We start from the raw sequence: 14,082 nt of genomic DNA, 5'->3' as shown, positions 1-14,082 counted from the left end.
CCATACTATCAAAGCACCCTATGCTAAAGTCTGTATAACATATTATCTTCATAGTAGATAACTTTATGAGGAAGGGACTTTTATCTATGACCAGTAAAGTATGTTGCCTAGCACGCACAGTTCTGTAATTCTTTTTTGAGACAGTCTACTCTGTTGCCATGGCATCAGCCTAGCTCACAGCAACCTCAAACTCCTGGGCTCAAGTAATCCCTCTGCCTCAGCCTCCCGAGTAGCTGGGCCTACAGACATGCGCCACCATGCCTGGCTAATTATATATATATATACTTTTAGTTGTCCAGCTAATTTCTTTCTGTTTTTTTGGTAGAGACAGGGTCTTGCTCTTGCTCAGGCTGGTCTCGAACTCCTGAGCTCAAATGATCCTCTTGCCTAGGCCTCCCAGAGTGTTAGAATTACAGGCATGAGTGAACCACCATGCCCAGACTGTGCTGTAATTCTTTGTAATTCGAATTGCCTCTGTTGACCCAATCAGTCTCTTGAAGTAACAACAAAGATGTCAATCTGATTTCTACTTTAGATTAGTATGTTAGCAATCAGTACATATTGAATCAAATGATTATGTATCTTAGAAATTTAATGAAAATAGCAATTACCCATATGGTACATACTTTCAAATATTTCCTATCATGTAGGAATTGAATACAAGTAAATCCTTTTACAAATATAGAATTAAATACAGACAAACCTATGAAGAATATTCTGATTTATCTACTGCATTATTTTACTTCAATATGTTGTGGTAAAGTACACATAACAAAATTTATCTATTTTAACTATTTTTAAGTGTACATTTCAGTGGTATCAAATATATTCAAAATGTGCAATCACCACTGCCTCCATAACTCATTTTGTAAAACTGAAACTACTCCCATTAAACAATAGTTCCCATTTCCCTCTTCCCTGGCAACTGCCATTCCAGTTTCTCTATGATTTTGACTGTAAATACCTCACTCAAGGGGAATCACGTAATATTCTCTTTTTGTGACTGGCTTATTTAATATGGCATAATGTCCTCAAGGTTCATCTATATTGTAGCAAGTGTCAAAATCTCCTTCCTTTTAAAGGTGGAATAATATTCCATTGTATGGATATACCACATTTTGCTTATCCATTCATCTACTGATAGATGCTTGAGCTTCTTCCATGTTTTAGCTTTTATGAATAATGTTGCTATGAACATGGTATCTAAATAACTCAAGACCTGCTTTCGATTCTTTTGAGTATATAGCCAGAAGTGGAATTGCTGGATCATGGTATTTCTATTTTAAATTTTTTGAGGAATTGCCACACTGTTTTCTATGGTAGCTGTACCATTTCATATTTTTACCAACAGTGCACAAGAGTTTCAACTTTTCTACATGCTTGCTAATACTGGTTATTTTCTGTGTTTTTTAGAGTTGTCTGCTGAATTCTTAAGAGTAATTTTATGACACACTGAGTCCATATTTTATACAGGCATACAGCTAAAATAATAAAGTCAATGATATGATTTGATATACAGTATTTCCTTTAGTTATTTTAAGAGTATTGAAAAGCTTAAATTTCCCATAACCTATCATACTAGTTAGCTAGAAATAGCTTCCCACTGAATAGGCTCATAAACATGATACTAGTTAAATGACATCTTTAATTTATACCCATATGAAAAATGCTGAAATATTTCAGAAAATTATGCAACTCAAAAAACCTTGTTTCAATTGTCACTTTATTGCAAGATGGTAGAATTATTTACAAATTTAAACTATAACTTGGTAATCTTTAGTCAGGCAGCAAATTTTAACAAAAGCAAACCTCTTATTCAAAAGTGATCATGTAACAAGCCCAAATGCAGAATAAGAAAGATGAGAAACATCTAACTGGCCAATAGATTTAGTTCTTTCACTATATGAAACTCAAATTTTAATTTTTACCAAAGGTAAACTGTAACTTCAGTAGATAGCAATGTGGAAAGATTTTGTCACATAGACTAATCTCCACTTAGTCAACTGCTTCTTACTGTCTCAATTGGGAAAGATACATTTACAGAACTGGCTGTGCTTTAGCCTTCTTTGCAAGTAGCTTGAGATCTGCAATGCACTTGGCAATTGCCTCCTTTTCCTGTGATAAGGAAAGAGAAATCTGGTTAGATCTTCTGAAAACATGGAAGGGTATAAACACAATAATTCTAAAGAACACACCCTACACCAGACCAGAACCTCAAGGTGATTACTGGCTTAATATTAGAAGGTAGAACAGATAAAATCTGTTTTAAGCAAATCCAAGCCTGGCACACAGCGTTTATGAATAAAACCTATACAAGATTTGTGAACAGATACTCCTATGACCATCTGCCAGTGATGTTGGCTTATACAGCTAACAGCTGTTTGAAAAAGACCAACCCAACAAATATTAGTAACATAGCAATGTTAAGAAAGAATTCATGCAATTTTTAGTCTCTTTTCTATATTTTCTATTTTCTGAGTTTCTTAACCACTTCAGTATGGCGCTCACCGGCCGTGAAACCTTGCCCACAGCTGGCACTCATAGTCCACAAGACAGTTTGTGCTGTGCATTGATGAAGAATCTGTTTTGCTCTTGTGTGATGAGGCATGCTTTAAAGCACTGAAAGCTTGTTTTACTTTACAGGCAGCTTTACTTGTCGTGTAAATCAGCATAGGTAACATATACATGTATGTTTTTATTACGTTATTTTTAAATGTTCACAATTTTATTTCGATGAATGAAAAATTAGAAAAGTCATATCACGCTGTCAGCTAAAGTCAACGCTCGCTTGGCTGTGCACCTTCATATCACAGCTGTCGGCTAAAGTCAACGCTTGGCTGTGCGCGTTCATCTGTGGCTGTCGACTATAGTAGACACTCGTACCGAAGTGGTTAAATAAATATGTACATTACTTCAATGTAGAAGACAATTAAAAAAATAAGAACAATCCACCAAACTTTCATAGATCCCATTTTTCTAATCCTATATAGGTTAGCCAGAAAATGCCCAGACATGACTAAATATGCTATATATCTGGGAAAGAAAAAATGTCTTAAGAAGAGGAAATGGAATGGAAATCATGGAGTTAGGAAATGGAAGGGGTTTAGAATAGTCTTGTCCAATCTCTATTTTATAGAAAAGTTAATATGTTGGTTAATGTTACCCAAATGACGGAACTTGAATACAAGCCTGCTACAACCAGTGTTCTCAACAATTGGTGTTTTTGACTTTATGGGGTAAAAGCCCCTTTGGTAACCAAACTTTGAGGAAAGCTGTCATGGCAATTGTATAACATCTTCTGGATTATCATTATCCAGAAAAACAAACCAGGGTCACACTGCTGTTTGTAGTCTAAAGACTGGTTGGGTGCAGTGGCTCACGCCTATAATCCTAGCACTCTGGGAGGCCGAGGCGGGCGGATTGCTCAAGGTCAGGAGTTTGAAACCAGCCTGAGCAAGAGTGAGACCCCATCTCTACTATAGAGAGAAATTAATTGGCCAACTAATATATATAGAAAAAATTAGCTGGGCATGGTGGCGCATGCCTGTAATCCCAGCTACTTGGGAGGCTGAGGCAGTAGGATCGCTTGAGCCCAGGAGTTTGAGGTTGCTGTGAGACAGGCTGATGCCATGGCACTCACTCTAGACTGGGCAACAAAGCGAGACTCTGTCTCAAAAAAAAAAAAAAAAAGATTGCTTGCCAGCTATTCCTACCTTAATAAAACATCAGCAGATGCTTGTCAGAGATACCAGTACAACTTCAGAAGCTATAAAACATTGTGTACCTGCTGTGCAGAGATGCTCTGCATCACTTGCTTCTCCACCCAGTTTATCATGTGCTCCTGTTCCTTTCGACGCATCATATTTTGCACAGAAATATGATAGTCCAGGCGATTCTTTACCTCCTTATATACTCTATGTAGCCGTTCCCGGTAAGTAACCTCCAAAGCCATAGCAATGTTATTCTGGGGCAAAATTAAGAAATGGTGGATATTGTTTGCATACTTGAAGGAATACTTCTTGCTTTGAATGCCCCACTTAGAGTTAGAATGTCCCACCACTCTCTTGTATTTTATGTGAAATTCTTTTATTTAACATAAATAAGTAATGTACACATTGTAACAGCATATATTAATAGTAAAAATATACTTAAAAATATATGCAGTAAAAAATAAATCTCCCTCAGCCTGTCTCTGCCCCCCCACTATCTTCCTGTATTTCTTGTATTCCTTCCCAGAAATATTTAACAAACAAAATATAAGTATATGCACACACATACATAACTTTTAATTATAACATGCAAACCCACCTCAATTTTAAAAGTTACACTGGATTCCACTATATTGGTATTTCTTAATTCATTAATCAAGCTCTATTAATACATTAGGTTGTTTCCAATATTTTCTACTACCAATGTTGCACACATTGTATGTTTGTCTTTGCACTTATGGGTGAATATTTGATGGATCAAATAATAGCTAACGTTGTTGAGTACCTACTATATTCAAAACACTCTTGTGGCCGGGCGCGGTGGCTCACGCCTGTAATCCTAGCACTCTGGGAGGCCAAGGTGGGCGGATTGCTCGAGGTCAGGAGTTCAAAACCAGCCTGAGCAAGAGCAAGACCCCGTCTCTACTATAAATAGAATGAAATTAATTGGCCAACTAATACATATAGAAAAAATTAGCCTAGCATGGTGGCGCATGCCTGTAGTCCCAGCTACTTGGGAGGCTGAGGCAGCAGGATCGCTTGAGCCCAGGAGTTTGAAGTTGCTGTGAGCTAGGCTGACGCCATGGCACTCACTCTAGCCTGGGCAACAAAGCCAGACTCTGTCTCAAAAAAAAAAAAAAACAAAAAACAAAAAACACTCTTGTGTTTACATTCAGTTAAATCTTATAACCACACCATGGAATAGTTATTATTATTTTATACCCATTTAGCAGTGACGAAACCGAGACAGAAGTTAAGAAACATGCCCAAAGTTACAGAGCTAATAAATTGTGAAGCCAAGATCTGCATATAGGCTATAAAGCTACAGAGCCCATACTCTCAAATATTTCTACTTGGCTACCCATAGGCATCTCAGCTAATTCATACAAAACTGAAGGGATTTGCAACAAGGCAGTCAAAGATATCCTTCAAAACATAAGTGAGATTATCACTTCTCTGCTTAAAAGCTTACAGTGGCTTTCTCTCTCTTTCAGAGTATAAGTCAAAATCTTTACAGAAACCTGAAACTTTACATATTCTAGCCCTGGCCACCTCTACCTCCCTTCCTTCATTCACTCTCATCCATTGTACTTCAGCTGTGTTGGCCTTCTTAGTTTTCCTAGACCGTACAAACCTCCAGGTTTAGGGCATTTGCAATTATTTTTCCTTCTGCCTGGAACTTATTTCCCCAGAAAGCCACGTATCTTGCACCATTAGTTCTTGTAGGTCTTTGCTCAAATAGCACATTAGAAGTATTTCCTGACTGTCCTATAAAAATAATAAATCTGTCCTCCTGTAATCTTTTTCTTTAGTATTAGTTTATTGTTCTACTATTTACTACCTGTTGTCATTCACTTCTGTTCAATTATTTATTTTCTGACCTCCCAACACAGGGTTAGAAAACAGACTCCATGAAGGAAGAAGCTTTCCTTTGTTCTCTGTCATATTTCCAGTACCCTGCCTTGGCCAGAGTATTCATTTAGGAAGAACTCAATAAATATCTATTAAGTAAATATTTTATAAATGAAAACCCAAATGACTATCATTTGACTCTTATGAAAAAGCTATATCTCCAATTTAATTTGGTTTAAAAAAAAAAAAAGAAAGTCAACATTTATGTGTGTATGCTCACATGTGTGTATATGCAGTATGCATGAAGCAGGACGTGTTTTCCAACTATAACCTAAATATGCAAGGAAAGAGGCTTTAACATTTTCTGAGATTTTCAAACATCCATATGTTTAAGAGTCTTAGGCTGGGCACAGTGGCTCACACCTGTAACCCGAGCACTCTGGGAGGCCGAGGCGGGAGGTTGTTTGAGCTCAGGGGTTCGAGACCAGCCTGAGCAAGAGTGAGACCCCATCTTTACTAGAAAAAAAAACAGAAAGAAATTAACTGGACAACTAAACACACATAAAAAACTAGCTGTGCATGGTGGAGCATGCTTGTAGGCCCAGCTATCTGGGAGGCTAAGGCAGGAGGATCACTTGAGTTCAGGAGTCTGACGTTGCTGTAAGTTGGCTAACGCAATGGCACTCTAGCCTGGGCAACTGAGTGAGACTCTGTTTCAAAAAAAAAAGAGTCTTTAATGATCCTGTTTAAAAGAATATAGACTCTTGGATAGCCCCTAATAGAGGCTCTGATTCCACAAGTTTTGGAATGGGAACAAAAAGCTACACCAAAGATAGCTATGATGCATGTGGTACTGAGACCACACTGAGAAATACTGGCATAGAGCCTTAATATTTCAGTTATTTACTTTATCTTAGCATCTCATTTTTCATTTCACAGGTGCTTTAATATAAAATTTCAAAATAAGAGTATCTCACTTAGGCTGGGCTAGGCGGCTCACGCCTGTAATCCTAGCACTCTAGGAGGCCGAGGCGGGCGGATTGCTCAAGGTCAGGAGTTCGAAACCAGCCTGAGCAAGAGCAAGACCCTGTCTCTACTATAAATAGAAAGAAATTAATTGGCCAACTAATATATATAGAAAAACTTAGCAGGGCATGGTGGCGCATGCCTGTAGTCCCAGCTACTTGGTAGGCTGAGGCAGTAGGATTGCTTGATGAGCCCAGGAGTTTGAAGTTGCTGTGAGCTAGGTTGACGCCATGACATTCACTCTATCTAGCCTGGGCAACAAAGTGAGACTCTGTCTCAAGAAAAAAAAAAAAAAGTATCTCACTTAAAAATATTAGTCATAAAGTACTAGACTCAAAGTAAACACAGTAATAACAAAATACTCGAAACATGTTCCAAAAGATTGTTTTGGAAACTAAATACTTTAAACTCTTAGTACGTGCCATTTTTTAATGAGCTAGATAACTTAATGACTATTTGCCTTTTGTGTGGATCCAAAATGTTTTTTTTTTTTTTACAACTTTTACTATTCCTAATTTCAGAATAATTCCAATTACTTTTTCACTTGACAGTTCTTAAATATCTAACTAGCTGTAATTGCCCAAATCTTCTCTTTTCTAAATAAAATATGTTCAATCTACTTAACCATTCCTCATAAGAGATTTTAAATTTCTTTTTTTTAAATGCACACAAATGAGTAACTTCATTCTCCTTAGAAACTTCTGAAACCTACCCTCTGGACATCAAAAAGGTAATGGCGCTTCTGACACAATGCCTGCTGTGACTTCTCCATATCAATCACATCCTGGATTTGTTTGATGGAGGCTTGCTTCACCTCTTCTAGTTCGGCAATTTTTTGCTGCAATTATGATTTCAATAAGAAAGATCAGTGAAAACACCAAAGGTAATAAAAACATTCATTTTATGCTTCCTCAAAGTTGTATTTCTTATTTGTGAAAACACTAAGAAACATATAGGGGAGAAATGCACAAATCCTTGAAAAGAATTACCCATAATAGCTATGCAATGTCTTGTTGAATATATAAAGCTATATAGGAAAGCTGAAAGGTTTCGTAGACCTAAAAAAATGTATCTAAAATTAGTAATACTGACACGATTGTACTCATTATAATTAGATTCGTTTCTATGTTCTTCCTCTAACAGTCATATAAAAATTATCACTAGATGGCCTTGATGTTTCTGCTAGTCTAAAATGGGGAAATAAGGTTTATGGCTCTTACCTCATTGAGTTTATCAGCAAATTCTCCAACAGAGGCACCATATTTTTTAACTACAAAGACAATAATCCCTATTGTTGCTAAGCCAGAGAATGTCTCTGGGGAAATCACATATATCTCTTTGGATAGAGAATATAAGATAAGCCCAGTTCCAAGCACATAGGGTCCTAAAAGAAGAAGAGAGAGTTATTTTATGATATGCTATGCCTAAAAGGGGAAAGATAGAAAGATACTTCTGCATTTGATTAGCTGAAAGCAAAGTTACATGATAATTTTAAATGATCAGATTCAAAGACAAGCTACTAGATTGGAAAGTAGTATAGCAGAGCTAAAAGAACAAAGATCTGAACTCAAGGAAACCTGTATCCTGACTCTACAACTTATAAGAAACCAAGAAACTAAATAATCTCTGAACTTAGTTTCCTCATCTGTAAAATGGGAACACTACCTTCTTTAGTTTGATTAAACTGAGAAATAATATATGTAAAATACCTAGCACAATAACTCAACAAACAGGTACTATCCTACAAAGATGGGTCAGGCTCCTTTCTGAAGTAATCTCTCTGGCAAAATATACTATTTATTGAATGGGAACACTGGACAGGATAAAATTTATCCACTCTTGCTTATTTTTATTGATTAGCAACCCAACTCAAGAAACAAGCAAAAAACAACTATAAATGTATATATATGCGCATATAAAAGGAAGAATTTAATAATAGGAATCTCAACTCCTGTTGAAATTATAACACTTCAAATTTATCTTTTTTTCTTTAATCAGGCCATGAGTTCTGAAAGGACAAAAACCATGATTTTTTTTACATTTCCTTAGGATTTTCTTCTGTGCCTCACAAGATGTTAGGGGCCGAGAAGGCCTTTAGAGCAGCATTTTACAGTGTCCTTGAGAATCACTAGTGTCAAAGGATGGTAGGATGTATTATGAAAATAACAGGGTTTCAGTCTCAAATATATTTTACCTAGAGTTTCCCATACAAAGGTTCAGCAGTTTTCTTTTTAAATTGCCTTTCATACATAAATTTCAAATGTGAATTTGCAAGAAAGGCATACCACATGTAATATTTTTATCACTTATGGAGACCTGAGGACACTAATGTTTCTCGAAATTTCAGTTACGAAAATGCTACTCCAGGGTTAAAAAAAAAATCTTTGGTTTCCAATGTTCCACAGTTATAGCAGTATACTTGGGTACAGCAAGAAAGGCAGAAGTGTAGAAGAAAGGCAGTGTGTAGAAGAATTATAAACTTAATCAGGGGATCTAGGTTCACGCCTAGTTCAGTCACTAAAGAGATTAATATAATCTCAGCAAATTATTTGTTTCCTAGTTCTTCTGAGTAATAAACATGTCCTCATAGGACTATTGTAAAGGTTAAATAATGTAAGTAAAATCATTTTGCATTATAAAAAAGCATGGTTTTAAAAGTTTATGCTGTTTTAAAAGGAGAAAAACTGAAAAAATGGTCCAATTTGTGTTCATGTCCATATATAATCAATTCAATAGTCCCTATTGCTTTACCTGGCTTTATTTTCATCCACAGCTCTTTTCATTATCTGACAGTATATTATACAATTACTCCTTACAGACCTTATGCCTGGCATAGAGCAGGCATTTGAAACTTCAGTGTACATACAGAGATAATGCTGCAAGATTAAGTTAAAAATCCAAATCCAAAGACCAAAGACAAGTTGGAGCAACCAAATCAATTATTATACTGAATCATCTCAACAATTTCCTTTTAAAAATAGCTGACTTGATTTTAGCATACCATCGAAACATACTATCAAAGCATAGGCAAATGCTCACCTGTCACTCCGGTTTTAGGGTAAAGAAACTGGAAGAATTCCTCAGGGATCAGCCCAAAACGAACTTTTCCTCCATATTCAGGAAGAGGCGGCACAGGGGCAAGACTTGGCTGTCCTGTGTGAAAGATCCTTGTTGCTTGCAATACCCTACAGGTAGCAATTGTACATATGTAAAACCTATTCTTTAAAGATAACAAATGTGTAAACAATTAGCAAAAACAATTATTCAGGCTATGGACTGAGGTAGTTTCCTATTAACTGACATAACGGAAAGAAAATTGACTTGGAATAGGAAGGTTAGGGTCCCATAATTAGCTGTGACAAGGACAATGACTTAATCACAGACAATTAAAGTCATATATGTAACCTTCTACCTAACACTGGAATCTTTTCTATATGTCTCATAGATCATCTGTCTAGCATCTTGTATATCTATTATTAGCACTGACGTATATAAGAACAAGGACTCCTAGACTCGTCACTTGACTGTGAGTAAGGAAAAAGTTTTTGTTAACTCAGATTTCTCCCAGTAAAATGGGAATATAAGATAATAGCTTCTGGGTTGTTGTGAGGATTAAGTTAATATATATGTAAAGTGCTTAGCATGATGCCTGGTAAAGTTCTATGTAAGTGGGTAGCTATTACATGCCTGCTGTGTTGTAAGCTCCTTGAAGCCAAGAATTTGACCTTTATGAATACTTCCTTTGATAGGGTGGTAATCACTATGTGTAACAGGTCTTTTTAGTATTGGGTAGCTCTAATATGTTCATCTTTGAAGTGAGCTGCTACATACATCCTTGGTTCTAATTTTGCTTTTCCATGTATGATAACACTCATGTATCTGTGTTAAACATCTCATTCCCTTTACAATCCTGACTGACAACCACAAGGAGCTCTCTGGTTTTGTTTTTAAAAAAAATAAGGTATCCAGACTGAACATAATACTATAAATATAGTCTGACCAATTTATTCATTCTACAAATATTTATTGAGAAGTTGCTATTGCCAGTACTGGGCTTGAACCATTATGCTATTATCAACAATGGATTTATAAACTATTCTTATGTTAAAGCAGCCTAAAATAGCATTTTTAGCATGCAATGAGCATATTGATGTCTCATTAAGCTTCTGATGAAATAAAATCTAATCTGCTGTCAAGTTTAGTCTTCTTCAAGTTCTCAGTCTATTTCATTGATTTTGGTTCACTACTTATCTTTTGAGATGGAGTCTCACTCTGTTGTTCAGGCTAGAGTGCTGTGGCGTCAGCCTAGCTTACAGCAACCTCAAACTCCTGGGCTCAAGTGATCCTCCTGCCTCAGCCTCCCAAGTAGCTGGGACTACAGGTGCACAGCACAATGCACAGCTCATTTTTCTACTTTTAGCAAAGATGGGGTCACACTCTTGCTTAGGCTGATCTTGAATTTCTGACCTCAAGCGATCCTCTAGCCTCAGCCTTCCAGAGTGCTAGGATTACAGGTGTGAGTCACTGTGCAGGGCCATTTTGGATGTTATTTCTGCCTCCAAATATATTAGCTGCCCCACCAAGCTTTGAAATCTGAGAATCATGCTTGAGATTCCTTCATTTAAATCAAAGTTTCTGAACCTCAGCACTAATAACATTTTGGACTGGATGTTGTGGAAGGCTGTTCTGTGCATTGTAGAATGTTTAGTGGTGTCCTTGTGGCTTTATACTAGATGCTAATAGCACAGCCTCCACAGTGGTGACAATCAAAAATGTCTCCAGACAGTGGTAAATAAATATCCCTTGGAGGGCAAAATTGCCCCAGGTGTGAAATCACTGATTTAAAGTCACAGCATTAGAGGATTAGCTTTAGTCTGACACAAATCCTCTCCGCAACTAGCTTAGTTCAAGCCCTCAACACCTCTTGCTTAAACTAGTTTAACAATCTAAAACCTGGTCTCTCTGCTTCTTGTCAAGTACCCCTTAAAAAACAGCCTCCCCATTACTACCAATGTTTCTACAGTGCAAATTTGACTTGAAAACTTCAATATCCTCTTCAGCCTACAGAGAACAAACCATTATATTTAATATTATATACATGATCCAGTACCTATCAAATTTTATAACCTCATTTTCCTATCCTCCAGCCACATAGAACTATTAACACTTAACAACTTCAAAAATAAACAAAAATTTGCCTTATGCTGCCCCTTTTGTATGGCATGCCCTTCATACCATGACTTCATACCAATGACTGCCAAACCCAACCAACTTTAAAAACATCTCAATCACATCCTTTATAAAGGCCTCCCCAATCTTGGGCTAACATTCATTCATTCATTTAATCAACGAAACATTTACTGATTTTTGACTATGTCTAGAACTGGGAACATAGCAATGAACAAAACCCCAGCCTTCGACATTCTAGTGGGGGTATGGAAAATGTGTATGTCCATACGTAATTTTAGGCAGCTACAAGTGCTATGAAGAAAAATGGAGCAAGGTAAGGCACAGAATGGGGAAAGAGTTTTTAAGAAGGTCAGATGATATTTGAGCCAACGAACTGGGAAAAAGACGGAAGACAAGTAGAAAGATCCCGAGGCAAGAATGCACTTGGCAGTTTTCAAAGGAACAGCAAGGCCAGTATAGTTGGAGAAGAAACTAAAAAGAGAATAGAAGGACATGGAATCAAGAGGTAGGATGGGATTAATTCATGTCAGATCTTCTGAGTTATGCTAAATTTGGATTTTATTTCAAGTGGGATGGGGAGCTCTGGAAGGCTTTAGATGAAGGACTGTCCATTCTCGATATTGTGAGAATGGGCAGTAATGAGACAAGAATAATTAAGGGACTACTGAAATAGCCTAGGTGAAAGTTGGTGGTGGTTTGTACTTCAATAGGAGTGGAAGAAGTAGTCGGAATCTACATATAATCTAGAGAAAGAGCCTTGCTGAAGTACTGGATATGGAGTGTGAAAGAAAATCAAGGATGTTCCTTGTATCTTGTATATATACAAAGTATATATAGTTATTTTACTTATTACCTGTATTACAATTATTTGTTTACATGTTTGTGTGGAGTCCTTTTTCTCCGATAAGTTGGAAGCAGTCAATTATAGACTAACTTTACTGCATGCACAAAACTTAATTACAGATAAATTAAAACGACTTTTCAAACCCTAAGATAGTTATCAAATTTTGCAAGCTTTGGGGCTAAGCTTGGAACTGAAAAGAGAAATCTCAAAGAAAACTGACATGTCTTATGAAATAATTTTAACAGTAACAGCTAACATTTACTAAGCCCACTATATATCAAGCACTGTTTTTAGAGTTTCACGGGAATTAAATCTCTTATTTCTTACAACCCACAATGTACTATTATCTCCATTTTGCAGATGAGGAACTTGACCTCATACAACAAGTCGAAGAGCCAGGTGTACCTTGTTCTAGCTTTGGAGCCCTCACTCTAAACCACTATTTTATAGCTCTGCCTCCCCTCCTAGATTGTGAGCTCCATGACTGCAGGTTCTTAGCCTTACTCTTTTTTTTTTTAATCCTTGGTTATGTGGGTGGCAAGATAAATATTTGCTGAATCAATGAATGATTTTTCTGACTCTTATGATCCAGCAGTAAAAAGTAGAAATCTGGGAGACAGACTGAAAACAACATGCTTCACTGTTTTATTTAACAAAAATTGTTGTTGGCTATGTAATCTAGTAACTCTGATTCAGGATGTGGCTACTACTTCTAGTCGAAGGTCACAAAGGAGAGGGGCGGCCACAGAAGACAGCAGAACCAGTTTCTAGTTTATGTAGAACACATTTCTTATCCTCTTAATGTCTTTGCATTAGGTGATACGGCGACATTCCTGGTAGTTACAGGAACAAGTGTTTGAATGAGGTTTTAAGCGTCCTAAAACTATCTGAATAGAGTAAATTTCTGGCCTAAAGCTAAGAGGAGGCCACCGAAAAACGAAATAAGATGATAAAAACAAGGACGAAGGGGAGCATTACACTCCTCACACTTACCCTGGACCTAGGAGGGCTGAGTTCTTCAGGCAGGGGGCTGCAGACAGACAAGGCGCAGGTCAGCAAAGTCAAGGTGAAATCTAGTTTGCCCCTTCCTCGTCCCCACGGGGCTCAATCTCTAGGCCATGTACCCCTCTTTCCCATACCCCAAGAGCTCGCGCTTCCTTCTGAAGGCGCTGATTACTCCCCACTCAGGTCCAAGTGTCCCTGCGCCTTTCTCCGCCATGCCCCCTCTCCATGACCCTCTAGACTCGCTTCCTTCCAATCACTCTGACAGCCAGACCAGGCTCTACACCCCTCACCCGCTGTGGCGACGGCAGAAAGCACCACTCGGGACAGCATGGTCAGCAAAGGTCCAGGAAGGGGTCTTGGCGTCCCTGTGACCCTGACCAGAGAACCTGTTAGGGACAGGAGCAAGATGGCCGCCCGCAAGTCTCGCGAGAAGAGAACTTCATACCCCTTTTCCCT

The 14,082-nt window shown here is 37.5% G+C and overlaps 1 protein-coding gene across 2 annotated transcripts; it reads right to left on the bottom strand.

Moving 5' to 3' along the window:
• Positions 1-1,704: 1,704 nt before the first annotated feature.
• On the bottom strand, positions 1,705-14,082 carry ATP5PB (ATP synthase peripheral stalk-membrane subunit b). 2 transcript variants are annotated; one of them, XM_012751629.3, is made up of 7 exons: positions 13,917-14,082; positions 13,615-13,651; positions 9,627-9,772; positions 7,808-7,971; positions 7,300-7,425; positions 3,785-3,964; positions 1,705-2,115 (listed from the first exon to the last, which is right to left on the bottom strand). In XM_012751629.3, exons 1-7 carry the CDS (start codon positions 13,954-13,956, stop codon positions 2,038-2,040), a joined length of 771 nt encoding a protein of 256 aa, XP_012607083.2. In that variant the 5' UTR covers positions 13,957-14,082; the 3' UTR covers positions 1,705-2,037. The 2 variants fall into 2 exon arrangements, with proteins under 2 accessions (XP_012607083.2, XP_020139410.1); XM_020283821.2 differs by lacking the exon at positions 3,785-3,964 and having other exon boundaries at positions 13,917-14,081.

Source organism: Microcebus murinus, chromosome 2 (genome assembly GCF_040939455.1).
Source record: "Microcebus murinus isolate Inina chromosome 2, M.murinus_Inina_mat1.0, whole genome shotgun sequence".
Classification (NCBI taxonomy): Eukaryota; Metazoa; Chordata; class Mammalia; order Primates; family Cheirogaleidae; genus Microcebus; species Microcebus murinus.
This window is presented reverse-complemented; position numbering and strand designations above follow the sequence as displayed.

Coding starts and splice junctions, on each gene's coding strand:
- ATP5PB (XM_012751629.3), bottom strand. CDS start 13,956: ATGCTGTCCCGAGTGGTGCTTTCTGCCGTCGCCACAGCGG. Junction 7,972..9,626: donor CCCTAAAACCGGAGTGACAG/GTGAGCATTTGC, acceptor TTCTTCTTTTAG/GACCCTATGTGCTTGGAACT. Junction 2,116..3,784: donor AGAGCATCTCTGCACAGCAG/GTACACAATGTT, acceptor TCCTTATCACAG/GAAAAGGAGGCAATTGCCAA.